At 40.7% G+C, this 20720-nt stretch overlaps 2 protein-coding genes and 1 long non-coding RNA gene across 4 annotated transcripts; all 3 read left to right on the top strand.

Annotated features, from left to right (window-relative positions):
- Positions 1–508: 508 nt before the first annotated feature.
- Positions 509–8838, top strand: LOC131234345 (serine hydroxymethyltransferase 7-like). Of its 2 annotated transcripts, XR_009165686.1 has the most exons (5): positions 509–1788; positions 4465–4870; positions 7950–8051; positions 8144–8426; positions 8759–8838. XR_009165686.1 is itself a non-coding variant. In XM_058231153.1 (4 exons), exons 1-4 carry the CDS (start codon positions 802–804, stop codon positions 8365–8367), a joined length of 1719 nt encoding a protein of 572 aa, XP_058087136.1. In that variant the 5' UTR covers positions 510–801; the 3' UTR covers positions 8368–8757. The 2 variants fall into 2 exon arrangements, 1 of the variants encoding a protein (XP_058087136.1); XM_058231153.1 differs by lacking the exon at positions 8759–8838 and having other exon boundaries at positions 510–1788; positions 8144–8757.
- A 105-nt stretch (positions 8839–8943) lies between these two features.
- Positions 8944–10285, top strand: LOC131234344 (uncharacterized). The gene is made up of 2 exons (XR_009165685.1): positions 8944–9612; positions 9713–10285. It is a non-coding gene; the product is annotated as an uncharacterized LOC131234344 (long non-coding RNA).
- A 386-nt stretch (positions 10286–10671) lies between these two features.
- LOC131235540 (RHOMBOID-like protein 8) lies at positions 10672–20285 on the top strand. Its single transcript, XM_058232731.1, has 6 exons — positions 10672–12240; positions 15640–15803; positions 16565–16728; positions 17743–18005; positions 18154–18285; positions 19922–20285. Exons 1-6 carry the CDS (start codon positions 11885–11887, stop codon positions 20037–20039), a joined length of 1197 nt encoding a protein of 398 aa, XP_058088714.1. The 5' UTR covers positions 10672–11884; the 3' UTR covers positions 20040–20285.
- The last annotated feature ends 435 nt before the right edge of the window (positions 20286–20720 follow it).

Genomic DNA, 20720 nt, shown 5'->3' with positions numbered 1-20720 from the left:
AAGTTTACTCCACATAAGTTGTAGGCACGTTCCAGCCATCTACCCATAGCAACGCCATTATTTGTACGCCCGCTGCATAGAAGTTAAATGCAGCTCCCTCCTCCATCCAGATGCAGCAGGCAAATATGCGGTGATCTGGTCTGTTAATCTTACGGATTACCGTGATTGGACAACTCTGACCATCCATCCATCGTGAATTTCAATGGTACAACCATGCAATTATCTAACCGTTCCTTTCTTCAGCTCACTTCTCCGATATCAATAACAGATCAATTCCAATACATATACTTTCCACGTGACGGCCCACCACAACCAACGGTTGCGATCACCATATGTTTCAAGAGGAGATTGCATAGCGGCTTCATGCAACGCGCGTCGAATACTCCCACTCTGTAGTCTGTACCGTTCCCTAGAATCTGCTTACCGGTTATACCCGGTAACAACAACAATATCCGTACGCCAGAAAGTCACGAAGCCCAATTCCAAAATCCCATCCAGGTACATCCCCCGCTCGATATTCCCCAAAAACAAAAACCACATCTCAATCGTTCGCCTGGAAAGGCTCCTCCTTCCATTCACCTCATCCCCTCCATTTCTAGGGTTAGGGTTTTTCTTTTTATATGGAATCTTCTCCTTCAACCTCCGCACGTTGCTGCTGCATCATTCCCTACCTCTGTTGCGACTCCATGAGCTGTTGTTGTTGCACCATCTGTCGTCGCTCCTGTTCATCTCTCTAATTCTCAATATACCCATCTCAAAAATCTCCCCCTTTTCCCATTTTACCCCTCTCTTCTCTCTCTCATGGATCTCTCACATCACCAATCTAATCTAACTCTCTCCTTCCACCCGTCGATCGCCGACGACTCCATTGGCCGAGACCCGTCCCTGACCGTCCGATCGATCCCCCTTCAATTGCTGGAGCCACAGCCGGATAATTCCTCCACCGTAGATCAAGAACTGCCCGACAACAACGACGACGGAGAGCCCCGTGATGAGGAGGAATTCATCATTCTGGGCCACTCCATGTGCTTGAAACGACGCAAGATCGACTCCGAATCCTCGTCATCTGCGCTGCCCTTGAAGCGGCCCCCTGCTGATCTTGAGACCCGGCGAGCTGCAGTTCGGTCCTGGGCCAACCAGCCCCTCTCTGCCACTGACCCCGACATTTATGAAATCATGGAGAAGGAGAAGCAGCGGCAATTCAGGGGAATCGAACTGATCGCATCTGAGAACTTCGTGTGCCGGGCGGTCCTCGAGGCGCTTGGCAGCCATCTCACAAACAAGTACTCTGAGGGCATGCCGGGTGCGAGATACTATGGTGGGAACCAGTACATTGATCAGATTGAGATGCTCTGCTGCGAGCGGGCTCTTGCGGCATTCCACCTCGACCCCGAGGGCTGGGGTGTGAATGTCCAGGCGTACTCATGCACCTCTGCCAATTTCGCGGTCTACACGGGCCTGCTTCTCCCGAAGGATCGGATCATGGGGTTAGATTCACCGTCGGGTGGGCACTTGAGCCACGGGTACTATACACCGAGTGGGAAGAAGGTTTCAGGCGCGTCGATCTTCTTTGAGAGCTTCCCATATAAGGTGAACCCATTAACGGGGTACATTGATTATGATAGGCTTGAGGATCGGGCAGTGGATTTCCGTCCCAAGATACTGATTTGTGGGGGGAGCTCATACCCACGGGAATGGGATTATGGACGGTTTAGGCATATTGCCGATAAGTGCGGCGCCGTGTTGATGTGCGACATGGCCCATATTAGTGGCCTCGTGGCTGCTCAGGTACAGATTCTTGCACTAGATTTATGTCATTTGGATTGAAGGGTTTTTGTGATATGCTTATGTTTGGATGCACAAGTGAATCTAATTTTGTACATGAATATTTATCAAGATGAAATGGCGATAGCTAGTGGTATTTCCTATCATCGGTAATGTTGAAGTTGCCCTTAGATTGCAGTTATACTTCTTTTGAGGACAACACGAACTAAATTGATGTAGTGAATGTCCACAGATATGACAGTGGACCCAGCAGAGTTTATGCCTATAGGGACTCTTCTATGCAGGGGTTACACGAAATTTGCACCCCATGATTCACATCTTTGCATGTTTTAGAATCCGATGATAGTTCATCACAATTTTGAAAATGGTGGGGGCCCATCCACCTAACGTGTGGAACTTGTGGATATCCGAATTGTGGGGCACAATGCAGATGAAACTTAGTGGAAAAAAAACACTGATCAAACAATATAAACTATCTAAGCGATGGTTAAATTAAAATAGTGAGTCCAAATTATAAGGCCCAAATCAGATGGTTACTACCATTTTACCAGTGTAATTTTTGGTTACTCTCCATCCAAATTTGGAGATGGCGATAATCACTAATGTTGTAATAATAGCAATTCAATCTGATAGTGCGTTCAGATGCGCCCTGAGAATCATGGTGCCTCGATATCAGAATCTGATATGAATTTGTGATGTTGATTTGCTGAGAAGCATATGTTTTGAATGCATGGCTAGGAATGACATTGCATTGTATTAGCTTCTGACATGATGGTAAAAAGATTAATGCTTTAAATTTCAAGCCCAAGCACTCTTTCTTGAAGTTCTTATATATATATATATATATATATATATATATATATATATATATATATATATATGAAGGATAATTGAAGGTCCTGTCTTTAATTGCAATTGAAAATTTGGATCAATTCCCCTTTCATTTGGAAGTATTGTATATACCCATAATTCTGAGCCCCATGTTCCTCCTCCCAAGAGACATGTTAGATCCGGTGGCATCCCAATCGGATTGAATAGGATGACAGTTTCTCATTCTGAATCTGTAAAATCATAATTTCGATCAAATCACACATCGCAGTATACTAGGCCCTCTAATTCCGCACTCACACCCAATAAAAAATGCCAAGCTTAAGAATTTGCATTTCACATGGCCAAGAAAAATTTCCAAACGAAAAATTTCATGCATTCAATCAAGGTAAAAAACTTGCAACTAGCAAATCAAAATTAGAGTTTGCAAAAGAAAAAATTATATGTAACAAGGAGAAAATCTTCAACATAATACTCTTCTTGCCCTTTCCTTCTATGCAAAATCTCTAATGGAAGGTAGGCTGCAGGAGTGGAAACTCACCTTTTTCTCTTGCTCCTCCTAAAGAAGAAAATGAATAACCTCTAAAAGCTAAAGGCTAGCTCAACTAGTTACTGACCAACTAGGAATAAGAATTTGGAAGTTTTTAAGATTCAATTCAACTTTTTGATCCCCAGTGTAAGGAAAACAAACTGGAACTACACTTGAATATAAAATTGCAAAACTAACCTTGTACCACATACATGACACGCTCAACAAAAGAAAATGAAAATTTAACCAAAAAAGTCAAGCAAACACGGAATTATAACAGGACAAGGGACTTTATTATTTGATGAACCACATATTGGTTTGAAAGCAGTTATGATCTTGGAGCGCATGCATGACCCTAGTCCGTTCTATTTTTTTATATTTTATGCTCGCTATAGAAGAAATTTTGGGAAATCGTATTTTTTTTTTTTTCCAAACTAAAAACAAGAAATTGTACCACTAGTATGGTCAGCTAAACCTGTAATCATGGTTGGTTTTGATTGTCTCTCTCTTTTGGATGATATATTTGACACCAACTTGATTTCCTTTTCCTCATCAAATTTGGGGCACATGATTTACTATCCTCTGGCATCGCTGCTGAAGGCAACTACACTTCTAGCAAGATTGTCTTAATGTGTATAATATATGTTGACATATGCGATGGTGCATGTACAGAAAATGCTTTTTTCCTGATCGAATTGATCAGGTGTCTTTCTACCATCATCATCATCATATCATCGTCTTTGTCATCATAGCGTTGTCATCATCGTTGTCATCATCCAGTCTTTGTAGAATGCCCAGTGTGTCCAGTAGCAATTAGTGAATGGTCTCAACCCCACAAACCGATGATTGGTGTAATTTGGGAATGGATTCTGACTGTCCAATCAGTTGACCACCTCATGGGTTAGCCATAGTGCAAAAATTGTTCCGATGTTTCTAATTGTCTGTAGATAGAACAAGGTCTGGGGAAAAAAAAATCTATGGACAACAACTAGCTTCAATTGTTGAGCATAGGTACATCCATGAGGTGGTTTGTGAGTTGATCGGATCAGATTGCTCAGCATATTTGTCAATCTTACATGTTATTGGGTTGACACCATTTATGTCTAAATGATACTGGTTGCACACTTGATCCAACCTGTTTATTTTTGCCCTCAGGCATGTTTTGTAAAGTACCCCTTTCGCTCTTTCTTTCTAGTGAACTTTTGAGTTGTTGTTAATAGAAAAGCACTCAGGACACTATCGTAATGGGATCTCCATGTTAGTTATGCCGCACGGATCATAACAGTAATCACTTATGTTTTATATGGGTGTTTCCATTACAGGAGTGCGCAAGCCCCTTCGACTATTGTGATATTGTTACCTCAACGACTCACAAAAGTCTCCGGGGTCCAAGGGGAGGTATAATCTTTTATAGGAAAGGGGCGAAACCAAGAAAGCGAGGGATGTCTCTTTGTCAAGGAGATGAAGCTGATCAATATGATTTTGAGGAGAGGATAAACTTTGCTGTTTTCCCATCAATGCAAGGTGGGCCCCACAACAATCACATTGCAGCCCTAGCAATAGCATTCAAACAAGTTGCTACGCCAGAGTACAAAGCATACATGCATCAGGTCAAGAAAAATGCTCAGGCTTTAGCATCTGCACTGATGAAGAGAAAATGCAAATTGGTGACTGGTGGGACAGACAACCATTTGTTGCTGTGGGATCTAAGAAATATGGGTTTAACAGGTACTTACCAATTTATGCATTGTTCCATTCACTTTTATCTTTAATAGTTAATTATGAAGGAGCATCTTTTCCATTTCTTTCAGGCCATGATGGAAGGGAGTTCATATCTTTAAAAAAAAGAATGACAGAAACATCCTTCTCTTTCTACTTATGAAGCACAATTTTGTACTATTGTGTTACGAAAACTAATATAACCTTATCTTTGAGAAAAAAAAGAAGGGATGTAACCATCGACAAGGGTGGGGTGTAAATAGTGGCTCCTCGTCAGATTCTCTGTATCTTGTTTGGTAATTATGCCTACATGCATGACATATCTTCTTTATTTCGAACCAGAGCTTTTGGCTATGTCTCTGGCCATGTTGAAGATGTTGATAATCTGCATTTCTCGATTGAAATGGTCCCCCCCACCCTGTTGAAGAGTACATAATAGCTTATTGAAAGAGGGCTGGAATGACTAGAAACACATCTCCCAGCAGAGACCTAGTACTCAAATGTTAATGGGGCTGTCATTGGACCGAGTCCTATAGTAGGTGTGTGTACCCAGGTTAACTAGGTTCAGGTCTTGCTGGTTTTGGGTCTTTCCTGGTCTAGGTCTTGTTCTTTAAGATCCGTTCGGGTTTGGATACCCACCGGATCTTTGGATCTGGGCTTCAAGTTGGGTCCAGGACAAATAAGAGCATTTACATGGTTGGGCCCACCCAAGGATGGATTAGATCGCACACATGTGCCACTTTGACACATGCATGGTGTGTAAATGGTTCACCTACATGTATGTGGCTTAGGAAACCTCACTTGGTTGCTAGAATAATTAATATATATTTAATACATATACTACTATTTTGAAAATGACTAGGACCTGACTTGACCCTACCCAATTCTGGGTCCAAGAAGGTGAGATCCAAACCTGATCGGATTTGCAGCAGGTCCAATAAAGGGATCTGGTCCCATTGATAGCCCTTTAGGCCTCTCTACTTCCCGGAGATCATCTCTCCCACAGCCCACAAACTCATTGAATGCACGAAGGCAGAAGAACAACCTTGCCCCTCACTGATAAAAAAAACCACTTTGCCCCACTCTATGAATCAACTGACAGAAATGGATTTGTTTTCGATCATCCTTTTGGATTCTAGCGGTGCCAGCAATCATCATGACTTGAAAGGTCCCAGGCCCGAGTTTTGATTTGTAGGTGTTAGACCTATTCAAAATTTGCCATTTGCGCAGCCTGAGCCTGGCTCGTTGCTAGCGCTTTCCGTCAAATGGTCCAGATGACATTAAGGGGACGTTTGGATCATAAGTTGCTTATGAACGCAAATTTCAACCTTGTGAAGCTTTTACCAACTGAAGAGCGCATTCTCCAAGCCTGACTAAATTGCCTGCATGTCCAAAGATAAGGAACAGTGCACAAATAGATGATCCACTTTCCACACGTCAGATGTGATGGACTTTTAAAAGTCAGGCACCCACCTCTCTGTTCAATTATTTTTAAAAAATACTACATTTAGTAGTATATTGCAATTATTTATATATAAAAAAACCCACAAATAAACAACAACATAATGATAAGAGCAGGACTTCAATGCACACACTCAGCACCAAGAGTCGCTGTGCATGTTATCCCCTGCTGCTAAGAGATGGTTGGTGGGAAATCTTGCAAGCATTTCAAATGCACCCAGCCTACCAGTGAGAGATGTTTAAGTGGAATTTTGTGCACATTGCAGCAGGAGCCGGAGTGAGTAGCAGTAGGAGACTAGTAGTAGTATGATGAGCAGAGCAGGAGCCGGAGCGAGTAGCAGTAGGAGACTAGTATTAAGATGAGCAGAGCAGCAGCCGCAGCAGCAGCAGAGTGCTCTATTATTTATAAAAAGATTACCTCATTACTGTTTTTAGAGAGAATGTTTTGCTTCAATTTGTCAGTAGTCTGGTGGGCCCCACGTGGGATGGGCCTACAGAAATCACATTGGTTCATATAACCTAGCCATCCTATAGGTCTTCGTCAAAAGGATGTTTAGAAGCAAACATGGGCAATGGTCTACTGCTGGTTGGTGCGTTATTCATCAAAACAAACAAACAGACAAATATGGGTGGCAGGCTGACAGTCTATATGCAAAGGAGAAGGTCATTTATATGTAGGCACATACATAGAGATGGATATTATGTGTAATTTGACCGTACGGTCATTTGAGCCCTATCACATATAGACCAATAATGATGATGGCTCTTAAGTGCAAATGATGTACAAGATTCTCTCAATCTAAGTAAAAAAAAATATCAAACAACTGGGTTCCCACTATTTGTGATGAATGGAAGTAAACATCAGTTGAAGTTGCATGGAGGGGAAAACAACCAAAATTTGGTGGGTGAGGAAACCAGTGACTTTATGATACACCCTGTCACTTAGGGCCCGTTTGGATACCACCAAATAAGTTACTTTTAGCAGTAGATAAGCAACTTATTTGAGATAAGTAAGTTTTGTTTATGATCAATGATAGGTAGCTTTTTTATTTAAAGTTACTTAATCACTTCAATTTAATAAGTAGAAATCAAGATAAGCTACTTAAGGCATAAATAGCTTATCTTAAGTAACTTAAGATCCAAACGCCTCCTTAATGACACATGACATTCAAAAGGCTTAGGTTTGAAGCATCAAGACTGTTAAATTTATGAATTTCTCTATTTGGAATTTAATGTCATATGCATATGCATCAAAAGGAAAGGGTAAGTAGCTTTTTAATTATAAGATAAGTAAGTTTGGTTTATGATCAATTGTAAGTAGCCTTTTTATTTAAAGGTACTTAATCACTTCAATTTAATAAGTAGAAATCAAGATAAGCTACTTAAGGCATAAATAGCTTAGCTTAAATAACTTAAGATCCAAACGCTTCCTTAATGACACATGACATTCAAAAGGCTTAGGTTTGAAGCATCAAGACTGTTAAATTTATGAATTTCTCTATTTGCAATCTAATGTCATATGCATATGCATCAAAAGGAAAGGTAATAATGTTGTCATACGTGTAAGTCACGTTGTTTATTGTTTGGAGTGAACCAATGGCATGTCCTGACCCTCGCTTTCTTACAGGTAAGAACTACGAGAAGGTCTGTGAGATTTGCCACATTACTCTGAACAAAAGTGCCATATTTGGTGATAATGGTGCTATTTCTCCAGGAGGCGTGAGGATAGGTAGGGTCTAATGTCCTTGTATTTTTAACTCATAAATTTCTTCAAAGGTGTGGAGGGTACTGACTATGAGCTGATGGTTTTACTCTCATCAGGCACGCCTGCTATGACATCGAGAGGCTGTTTAGAGGGTGATTTTGAGACAATTGCTGACTTCCTTCTCAGGGCAGCACAGATTGCAAGCTTTGTGCAGAGGGAACATGGTAAGTTGCGAGCAGATTTTCTTAAAGGTCTGCAGAACAACAAGGATGTTGTGGAGCTTCGGAACCGTGTTGAGACGTTTGCTGCCCAGTTTGCATTGCCGGCATTTGACATGTAAATGCGTTTGAGAGTTGCTGACCAAGTGCTGTCCTTCTGCATATCCAAAACGCATATATGGTGAGCAATCTCAATTCCTCATTACCCCCTTTGGTGGCCTTCTTTTCTACACACTCTTTGTAAATTATATAAGATGGTCATTTGTTATTCAACGTCAGCATAAAGTGCAATTTTCTTGGTTCTGTCCACCTTGTTGCATCTGGCGAGCGGATCGGATTCATGTCATTCCTCTCTTTGGCTTTTGTAGCCTCATAGGATGCTGTAAATTATAGAAGATCGTAAATTGATACAAGTGCTCATGTCGTTGAGTTGTTATGTTTGGAGCCATTTGTAATTTTTTGTTTATTGAACTCATATTGGAACAATAAGTTCAGTGCATATTCTATTTGCAGGTTTTTCTTTGGAAGAGAGCTACTTACAGCTTTGGATTTTCCCCAATTTAAAAGGAGGCCCAGTTTTGGGTTGGTGTTTTTGTGCTGGTCTATGTGGATTGGTTGTGGAAGAATGATTGCCAACAACCCATTGCTGGTTTTGCTTAAGGATCATACAAGCCGCCAACATGCAAGTTGTCGCGGTCCCCACCCATCATTGGTTGTGAAAAGCCGGCCAGCTCAATAATAATTCGTAGGCTGTCAACTGGTGGGGGTTCATGGTACCTATACCTGGATAACCAAGTTTGGGTGTTGTGAATTCAGGTCCTATTGGGGATACCCATCAGGTTTTTAGCTCTAGGTTTCCAGTTGGGTTTGGGTCAATTTGGGCATTCACATGGTCGGGCCCACCTGATCGGGTGGATTGGATTGTACGTGCCAATGTGACATGCATGGTCTGTGGATGGGCTCTCTTATGTATACAGCTTAGGAAACTTCATGCTGCTGGTGTGTCTATATGTAATATCAACATTACAACTAAGTAGGCCCAACCCTCGTTTTCACCAGCCTCAGGTGGATGGCTTGGACCGAAACCCAACCCAAAATCTTGATGGGTCCAAAAACCAGCCAAAATCAGGTCAGGTCTATGAAGTACTAACAGGTTGACAGTTTAATTGAGACTAGATGAGTTGGCTGATTCTATGTCGATGTCCTGCTCTGCCCACATGATGGTTGCAATAGCCCGGTTTTTGTGGCTAGTGTTCTTCATGCTGGGGTACGTCTTTTGAACAGCTCGGATGTGGCATGTGCATGAAATTTAGACACGGTTGATGGGGTTGTAGCTCATAACTTTGCTAAACTACCACCGGTTGTAGGTCTACGTTGGTGTGCTCTCTTTTTAAAGTGGTGAGAAAGCACAGTTGTAGGCATGTTGTGTGCTCTCTTTATTAAAGTCGTGAGAAAGCACAGTTGTAGGTGTACGTTTGTGTGCTCTCTTTATTAAAGTGGTGAGAAAGCACAGGTATTACTGATGAAGAAAACATTGAAGATGGGATGACAGTTGCGTTAGTAATTGTTAAAAGGGGAGTTTATCAACCATCTGCGTGATATGTACAGCACGGCCCACCTGATGGAAAGCTTGGATCTTGTACATATGTTTTGTATTGGCACAGAATGGTATTAACGGCAGAGATGCAGCCGTGGGAGGCAATGCATTTTCCATGGATGAGAGATCTCTTCTTGTTGCAATTGGGATTTGTAGGAGTAATTTAAAATGCTCCGGGTCACCTCTTCTTGGACGTTTTATTATTATTATTATTATTATTATTTTAAATTCGGGGTTGCAAAGGTTGAATCGAGCATGTTGCTGTGCTGTGTTGCCGGAGTAGCCCGGCTTTAATCCCTGGCCTTAATCAGGCTGGACATGGGCCTATACGGCTGGGGTGGGCCAGGCCGGCCCTGTAACGAAGAGAGCTTGATCCAAATGTTGGAAATAAGTCTCGACTTAAGAAGACATTTTTGGGTGTCATCCATGCACCAAAAATCCCACATGTAAAGGGTTTGGATTATTGAAACATGGACCGAATCAATGGTTGCCTTTAAACTACACTTGCATACCTATGCTACTTTATAAAAGTGAATATAATTTAATGTTTTAGAACTTTTTCATGACTAAAATAACATTGATTAGACAAAATACCAACATGTACGCTGTTGCACATGGAGGCCACCTGAGTGTATGTATGATATCTAACCTGTCCATCAGGGTGACCGACCAGGAAAATTAGATGGCCCAAAAATCGACCCCATCCAACCAACATGGGTGCCCCCATGTGAATTGGGAGTTTTCTTGATGGCTAACCATTGTTTTTGTTTTTTTGGTGGGCCTAACATATTCAACGACTTTAATTTTTGGAAGAGTAAAAAACGAAGGAAGAAAGAAAACTTGCAGTGCATCATGTAGGCTCCAACATCTATGATCCATGCAATCATCATGTGGGCCACCCATTAGGTCTTAGGGCCATAAATTAGCCCTTTCTACAACTCAGTGGGCCACACCACTGTAGGTTTGTGTTGCGTGTTAATTTTTTAGAATTTAATCCGAGGTTATGATTTCTTAACTAGGATCAGGCATACGTACACAGCGATATGAATTAGAAAAGAGATTGGCCACATACTATGAAAGATGGCCTGTTAGACCCAACCATCCATTTGGAAGAGGTGCCAACATGGGGTTTGCTTATATACCAAGTGTACTATCACGGATGTCTGTCGGACCCAACCATCCATTGGGCGGGCTACAAGCATGCAGATGCAAACAGGGCAAACCACTCATCAGATCAGCTAGCTACAAGTTGATATCAGAAATGCCAATGGTCCACATTCAATGTCTACATGTACCGGGCTTTGATGAGCGAACAATCTTGGTTCTTGGGTCAATGCATCCTCATAAACCGGGCCCACTTGGAAGATGAATGTATGATAGCGTTACATACGCTTGGGTTTTCAGTTTGTATGAATGGGTCCCAAAATCAGATGGTGCATGGCACAAGCATCACGCCGATTTAGCCATCTATAAGGTGGATACTAAAAATAAAATGGTCAAATTTCAAACTCGACGGTTTAAATCATACCATTCAAATAATCTGATCGGTGTGAGTTTTTGAGCTATGATCCAACCATGCGGCCTATTATGTGGAAAATGTTCTTCTAAGGTCCACCTTACCATAAGTTATGGTAAAGTCGAGCCATGTGGGCCCCACTGTGATTAGATGATCCTAGCCCTCCATTCTTATCTCTTTCCTCCACATCCTTTGATATACTTTTTTTTTTAACCGTCCATTTACAGGCCGCTAATAAAGAAATGGGATCTTCAATGTTGGAAGATTTTTATGTAATCTTCCATCCAGACTAGGGACCATCAGATCAACGGTCTGGATCACCAGAACTCCCACTTGCAACTGCAAGAACTATACGCGGCAGGACACTACTCTCCTCCTGATGCATACAGGACCCTGAAAAGCAGACTTCCCGCCATCCCATATATGAAAATATAACAGAATTCCAACGGTTTGTAAGAACAAATCATCAGCTTCTTCTTGAAGAGAAGGTGAAAAAAAAAAAGTAAAAGAAAAGAGAAGAAAATCCATGGCAGGAATCATCAAGAACCATCTGGGCCGTGAAATCAAATCGCCTCACATGGGCCTCGAAATCAAATTGCCCCACCTCAGCCTCGACATCAAATCGGCTGACCCCACCATGTCAGAAAGTGGCATGGAATCACCCAAAGAACAGATCTTGTTCTTTGGGTCCCGCTACCAGAGGAAGGAGAACACTTGGGTCATCTTGCTGTTTGTGGTTCTCCATCTGGTGGTCTTCGTCGCGACAATGTTCATCAACGACTGCCCACAGAATTCGCGCGGTGACTGCTCGCTGAAATCCCTTGGCAGGTTCTCGTTCCAGTCCCTCGCGGAGAACCCGCTCCTTGGGCCATCCTCCTCGACGTGAGCTCTTCTTTCTTTTCATTTGGGTGTTCTTGTTTCTCTTCCATCCCAATGTTGAAATGAAAGAAATCTTTAGTAATTGGATGCCTTTTCGGTTGATTGCATTTGGGTTTCTTTCATGTATTGGATTTTACCAATCTTTGTTTTTTTTTTGGTATATGAAGATTTGGGTACTTGAAATTTCTAGGGAAAAAAGTAGTGCTTGGCTTGAATTACCATGTGGGCCAGGCCCATATTTCAGAGACCTAGACCATTCATCTGGTAGGCCCCAACATTGATGAGTGATGGGCTAACAGTCTCACCATAGAACAATCCAGTCCATCTTACCAGTAGACCTTTTCCTGTTGCATACAGACCATTGGCTATATTTGTTTCGACCGTCCATTTCAGACGATGTATCTAATGAAAAATTGTACAGTGTGATGAGGGAAGTTTTAGCAGCTTCATCCATTGACAGTGGGGTCCAATGGATAAATGAACACTAGTAATTAGGGCTCAACATTGTACATTTCCTGTTCCAGGAAATTTGTATTTTATTATTATGTTGTTCCTTTTGACTTGATATTTTATTCATCAATTTTTTGAAGAGAATCTGATCTACCTAGATGGTCTGAAGATGACTTTCAGATTAACATTTCTGCAAATCAGAACCCCGAAACTCTTAAAACCAACATGTTGAATAACCTCCGTGATTCTTGTGAATGGAGGTGGGTGGATGTCGATCTTGTCAATTGTATACTTTTCTTTTTCTGGGTGTTTTGGAACTCCCAAGCACATTTGCCTTATAGCATGAAAAATCTCATATTCAAATTAAAAAAGAAAAGAAAAGAAAGAAAACCCTTTGAAATAGTGGATGCCTCAAAGTCAATTAAAATCGAGGTTATTCAAATAGTCTGAACTATGCACAATGTCAGCTGAATTTTTTGCATTTTAGGAACTGATAGAACCCTTGAAAACCTTAGAGAAAACCAATTGAAATATTTCTGACCAAATAAAAATGCACTCTTCCAATTTGGAATAGAATCAAGAAGCTCTCAAAGCAAGCTTTCAATACATTGGTTGGTACATTTGGAGAGAGAAAATATTCTTATATTCAAAAAATTGTCCATATCAGAGATGGTAAGACTTTTACATGTTAGCCTTTAGCTATTGATGGGCCATTTGGGAATCCAATTGTAAGCATGTTTGTAAGAATTGGCTGCACTCTATTGAAGGTGAGGGAGTGTTGATCCAGCTCAGGATGTTCTCCTCTGAGTGCTTGTTTAGTGGTGTGTTTGGATGCACTATCAAATTGAATTGCAATTATTAGTCTAGTAAAGTGGAACAGGTAGCAACTTTTTCCCCTTAACATTCATGCCTAGGGTCCTGGCTCCAAATAACAATTATGTCTCTCTCAGGTTGGTCATGAAAGAAATATAAATGCAATTTGAGGGTGAGGTTTGCTTGAATACATCCCAATGTATTCAATGACACAAACTGTTTATTTTATAGGGCTCCCTTTGGATGGGGGATGCCCAAAAAAATTCTCAAATAGAATATTTCAGCCCACTGATTGTACAGAGGTTATGGTGTTCATAGCAAAAGAGCCAAATTATCAAATTTGTTTTCTTTCCACCGTACAAAGCAAGACTTGTCATATAAACAGTTTGGATCAATGTAAGATGACCTGGATCCAAAGGCTAAAGTCCCGATATATCGTATTGCAATTGTCAGAAAGCATTTGAGCAAACATCTTCGAGGGCTGTGAATATACTGAAAGTTTGTATTTCAATTCACTTGTGCATCCAAACACAGCTGAAAGTCAATTGTCTGTTGTAATAAGGGGAATGTGGGTTGACTAAGCATACTTGTTTTAATTAGACCTGAAATCATATTAGGGAGGCATATTCGCTGCTCCCAGGATTCAAGCACTTGACCTTCTGGTCTGATATCATGTCAAACAACCACTCTCTCTAAAAGCTCGAGTTGTCGGAGGATGGTGTATCAATGTATATCAAGGGACTTAACACTCCAACAGTAACCACATTGCATTATTTAAGGAGTTTATAGGCAGTGCATGTTAGCTAATATATACTGCAACAAGCCATCATCATTTATTGAAATCTGAAATCAATATATTATAGAGCATTTTCCTATGAGGAAAACACATAATACGTTGGCATGTTTTATGGGGTTTCATGTGAAAGTTTTGCGTGCATGGGATGTATGTGATCATTCTTTGCAGACAACTACTTGTGCATGTCCTTTCCACTTTTGGTCCAAAGGTGGTACACATGCATCCAATGCCAATTTGGGTGCTTGTGTTTATTATGTGATATGAGGGAACTTGCTCATCATTGCCAACTATGGAAGCAGGCATGGTTAGAATTTGTTTTCCTTGGCATACTTCATATAACGGGATTGAAAAAAGAAAGAAAAATTTGCTTGTGAGTATCAAAAGGTTTTTCAACTACAGTGATCTATTTCTCTTGATGAATGTTATTGTTTCTTTGACAAGTTCAAGAATATTTGAATGCTGGTAATTTGGATTTTGAAATGTTGATGGAGCTCCACTTGGATTGACAAACAACAATGCAGCTGGTGAATCATAAATATGGATTAACTAATCTGTCCTCTTCAACCACCATCTTTTGGCAAGTTACGAATTATGCCGCCGACCTTTTTTCGACATGAGAAAATTGGTGAATCAGTTTACGAGGTGACATTAGATTCTATACTAAGCAAAAGTGAAGTATATGTTTCTCTTGTTGGTAATTTAATAAGTGGATGTATTAGAGCGATAATAGATACTAAAGAAGGGCTGTTTGGGAATGAGGATTCCTTAGGAAATTGATTTCCTTTCCATGGATATGGTATTTTTCACTGTTTGTATTATAAAAAGTAGCTGTGAGAATTGATGAGTCATGGTTACACTCTTCCTCGGAAAGTAGCTTTTTCTATTTCTTTTTGAAAGCTAATTCACAGGCATTTCCATGATAATGTGAGACACCTCTCGCTGTTGACCATTGACTCTCGACATTTCTGTGGAAATCAAGCTGAGAAACAAACAACATGTATGACCTTTCAACATTTCACTATTTTCCACATTGACTGGTTCCGGGGGGTTTTCCATATCCACGTTTAGCTATCACCTACTCAAAATGTCCATGAGGGCATTTCCACATTTTTAACTGGATGTTGTAGTTACTTTTATTATCTGGAAATATGGTTTTTCTGAGTTTTCTTTTATTCTTGATCACATAGTATAATGACTTTATGAAATCAGTAGGTGTCTATAAATGTCTGACATATAACTATGAAGATGTAATTCCAAAAAATGCCTTGAACAATGTAGCGAACATGCCCACTGTATTGCACGGTTTTCTGTCCATCGTCAGCATTGACAGTGTTCCATGGCAGCTTGGATGAAATGGGGGCTCTTCAGAGGAGCTCGGTAATACAACATCACCAACTATGGCGCCTTGCAACATGGATATGGTTGCATGCTGGGGTCATTCATCTAATTCTCAACCTCTCCAGTGTAATTTTTATAGGGATTCGCTTAGAGCAGCAGTTTGGACCATGTGAGTTTTCCAACCTTAACCGCAATATTATATGCCATTAATCTCATTCAATTTGAGAGAATCAGTTGAGTCTTAGAAATTCTAAAGCACATAATGGATGATGCATCTGTTCACTACAAGATAAACTATATGTATATTTTTTTTACTGATTTTTCTTGAGCGTTTACTCACCTCATCAAACTATGGTTTCCCACTTAGGTGGGTAAGCTTTCGGATTGATCACATATGTTGGTATTGAAAATCTTGGGTGCGAATCGATGTGGTATTGAATTGAATTTCCATTATCACTCTAATAAAGTGGAATGACCATATTGAGGGATGAGGCTTCAAATTGCAACTTCATTCATTTAAAGTGGGACTAGGAATGAATTTAACTGCAATTTGAGGGCTACTTTCTCATCATCAATACTGAGAAACATTGTTATCTTTATTTCCTACTTGATTGAGCTGAATATTAGTAATTCATTTCACTGTGCTCAAACGAACCCTTACTGTATAATCTTGCAAGGGTGTTTTTGGTTGCTTCAAAATGTCATGAAATTTCATGATTAATCAGTCTAATTTGGTGCCAAATATCATGATTAATCATCCTAATCTAGTGCCAAATATCATGAAATATCATGATATTTGATTCATCCAAACACACCCTTAACAATATATCATGGAAAACATGTTCCTAGTGATTAGACAATGCCTTTCGAAGACAATGCCATTGGAAGAATTTGTTAAAAAAAAAACAAACTATGGCTTCTGTTTTGCAGTGAGGATTGGGATAATCTACCTACTTTCTGCTTTTCTCGGCAGTTTGGCATCCACACTTTTTGTACAGTACAGTGCCGCTGTCGGGTCATCTGGTGCTTTATTTGGATTACTTGGCGCGATGCTCTCTGGGCTTATTCAAAATTGGGGTATATATGCCGATAAGGTTATTTACCTCTCCATTAATCTCCTCTTCCTTATTTAACAAAACTGGTAGTGGCACCCACCTTTATTGATTTGCTTGCACTCCATGTGTGGAACTGAAATAGTACATTTTGTACTATTCCAATTCACAAAATGGAAAATGGGGGTAGCCAAATCAACTGGGGAGGGTGTAGATATCAGTTCCATTTGTTTCATCATCATTATCGCCTGTTCCATCTATTTTCTCTTGGCTTGTTTTTCGTGATTGCTTGGCAGAAGTTCCAACGACTAGCTGCCAACCTGACATCGATCCTCCTTTAACCAGGAATGATGTAACTATGCCTATTTGGGTAGGAGGAATCAAGGGTGAGGAAATGGGAAAATGTAATAATAAATGCAATGGACATGGTATTCAGGATTTCTCATCGTTTCTTGCCATCCAAACAATGGAAAACATTGATTTTGTGGGAAAAGTAAGAATTATTTGTTTTCTAAGAGAAATCCTTGATAAATACTAGAGGATTATTCAACGTTTCTCGTAATCAAAACAGTAGAAAACAAAGATTTTATGGAAAAAGGTTATCATGATTTCCAAACGACAATAAATGCAAGGGAAATAGACTTGAGGGTCCACTGTTTTTTGCAATCCAAGTAATGGAAAACAGTGATTTTCTGCAAAACAAATTCTTTTCCTGCAGATGCCTCCTATTTAAACTGAATTCTTCTCTTCCCTACAGCCACCCTGATTGATTCACCCATGCCCAATTTCTGTTTTTGTTTTAAATTCGCTAAATAAATCAGAGGATGTAGATATATCAATTCACCTTCTCTCATCATCATCATCATAGGCTGTCCCAGCTATTTTGTGTTGGCTTCTTTTGCTCGTGATTGCTTGACAAAAGTTCAACAACGAACCACCAACCAAGGACTTGCCTTTGCAATCACTACTACAGGACTTGGGCACTCACCTTCTTTTGTCAATTCAAGGAAAACATGGATTAACTTCTCTCTCTTTATTAAATTGGCTTGAATGCAGGTTGCAGCCTCGACAATGTTGTTTGTCCTAGCTATAATCAACCTTGTCCTAGGCTTGCTACCTCATGTGGACAACTTTTCAAACATCGGAGGCTTCTTATCTGGAATTCTCCTCGGTTTCGTGCTCCTTTACAATCCTCTATTGTGTCGTGTGGAGCAGAAAAAAGGTCTGTTCGACTATGATGTCCGAAGTTCTATGAGGCTCAAGGACAAACTCGATAAGCCGGCAATGAGAATTGCTTCTCTAGTTCTATTTGGCCTAGTGTAAGTTTGCTGCATTTGCAAAAGAATACATTTCTATCTACTCAACATCCAATACGCATGCATACATTTCTACCTAAATGCATAAATGTCGATTAATGGGTAAATATATTTGCCGATCTTGTTTGAGAAGTTCCTTCCATGACTCAAGTCTTTCAGGAGGTGTTGTAGCAGTTCTTCGAGGAGTAAATGCGAATGAGTGCTGCAGCTGGTGTCACTACATCAATTGTGCCCCCACCAAATGGTGGAACTGCAATGAGAAAGCAACCCAATGTGAGGTAATGTATACCATTTGCATGGATGATCACCTACAAGCATGGTTCTAACACTTAGGCTTGACCGAGTTGAGTCAGACTCAATCAGACCCAATCTGGTTCAATGCAACTCTAGTGATTCGGGCCAATTCGCCCTTCATTTGGCTGAGTAGTGACTCGACTTGAGACTGGACGAGTTGGTTTGCAATCAACCACTTGCTCTAAAAGCTCAAACTGATAGAGCATGGTACCCCTGCATTAATCACCCCTAGTGAGGAGTCCCAAACATGAGATCTCTCGCTTTGATACCACTTTGATGCAGGACAATTAACCACTCGCTCTAAAACTCGAACTGATAGAGCATGGTAAATCAATCCCTTTATCTCATAGCTTAGGCCCCACATCCCATGGGTTAGGATCTCCGTTGAACCCCCCTCGTCGGTCCCACATGACATGGGTTCCGCCTCACACGAGCCACCCGCCTCACATGGGCTGCCCACCCCGAGTGTGCCCCTGCATCCCATAGGCCACCCCACTCGAGCCCGGTGTGAAAATGCCCTTTGCATTCGATGATCTTCATGGTGGGGTCCACATTGTGTGTATGTCAAATGTCCCACACACATGACATTACGGAACTTGGGACCTGGGTTGCATGTGAAAGTCTCATGCATGAGTTCCACATACAACTCAAAAGCTGATCCATTGCTCAAATGACTCACTGACCGAGTTCCACCATTGGCTCTCAAGGCATTCTTCTATCGTGGATACTGGCCCCCACACCTTGATGGGCTATCTGTGATCTGTACAAAAAGATAGAATTCTGGTCATTTTCACAATAGATGGTTGGTGGGCATTGGCCCAAATAATTTCAGCTGTTATACGTGGTAAATTTCAAACGAGAAATGATCAGATACATCCATTTCCCGCCAACAATGTCACATATATAGAATATCTCATTGTAAACAAGATGGGCCACACATGATGATGATGATGATCACCTGGTACAAAAATCCCCACCATTCATCTTTTGGAACCTGCCATAGATGGGGAGTATCCAGAAAATTATCCAACCAACGGTCAACAGTCAATGGAGAATAGTTCTCCATTCGATGGATCAGATATTCTGACTAGTGCGAGTTTTGTCTTATCAACCGTACGTAATAGGGGCCATCAGAGGAATGGTCCAGATCTCGTGTTTGATAACTAAGAATTACGATATTTACATTTACCACTGGATCCTCTGTTTATATATGTGCTGTTCTTATTGTGATAGAAAAGCTTTGTTACTCTGGAAATGTATGCTGATTGATATACATGCGCTCAGAAATTGTGCACGTGGCATGTACCTAACCAAACTTAAACTCCCCAAACAGTGTGAACCCACTTTAGATGGGTCATAAACCAACAATCGTGATGAATTTATGTGGGAATAGGCTGATCAATGGACATCTAACAGACGGTCAAAATGAAACGTAGTCAACAAACAAATGTGTGCCAATCAGGTATCCAGTTGGTCCGATTTTAGGACTATGATCTATCTAAGGTGGGGCCCACAATCTGGACGGTTCGATAGGAGAGACATGAATGCCACGTGCACAATTCGAGGCACTAAGTAACTCTGGTGCTGATGTGGGCCAATGTGGTTGAATGCAAATTGCAGGCAAGGGTTAGTGTGGGGAGATTGACTTTGACCTGTGAAGAAAATGGCCATTTCCGGATTTACCCTTATGCTGACATCTCAGAAGCAAGGGTGAGGGACTTGTGCAGTCAGATCTGCTCCTAAAAAAGAGCTTATATCTGTGTGTGTATGGGGCCCACTGATGAGATTGACATGTGTAGTTTGGAATATGTTTGGGGGAGTGAATGGGTGAAGGTGCATGGAATGCTTGGTACACCTCTTTCCATGACATGAACATGTACATTTTCAGGTGTATGTATGTCTTTTCATTTGTTTTCCATGTTGGTACAGGAAAAAACCTTATAATCAGATTGTTAGAGAATGCTGTTATCTGATTGGAAAATAATTGCATGGAGAAATGAGACTGTTGACTATTTTCATTTTAACCATCTATATTAGATGTCCACCAATTGTCTGATAGAAAACCAGCTCATTTAAATTCTTTGGTGTGATAAAAAAAAATAAATACAATGGAATACCTTTAGTCATAAATAGTAGCTTCTAAGCCCATTTGTTTTCTAGAATTACACTGTAAGTATGTAAGGTCCTTACTCATGCGTCAGTGGTAGACTGACAAGTAGACCACACTATAGGAAAATGAGGGATAATGACATCCACAGTTCAAATCTTTGAATGTTTTATGAATATGGGAAAGCATTTTAAAACAAAAAAAAATGTGGTTGTTGTTCAGGGTGTAGTTGAGATTTGACTCATAAAAAGTGAGCAAATAACTTACTCAAGCATTTTTGGGCTATTATTTAATTTTACCCTTGCAATTAATAAGAC

Source organism: Magnolia sinica, chromosome 19 (genome assembly GCF_029962835.1).
Source record: "Magnolia sinica isolate HGM2019 chromosome 19, MsV1, whole genome shotgun sequence".
Lineage (NCBI taxonomy): Eukaryota > Viridiplantae > Streptophyta > Magnoliopsida > Magnoliales > Magnoliaceae > Magnolia > Magnolia sinica.
Note: the sequence above shows the minus strand (reverse complement) of the source record. Positions and strands in the feature narration are given on the sequence as shown.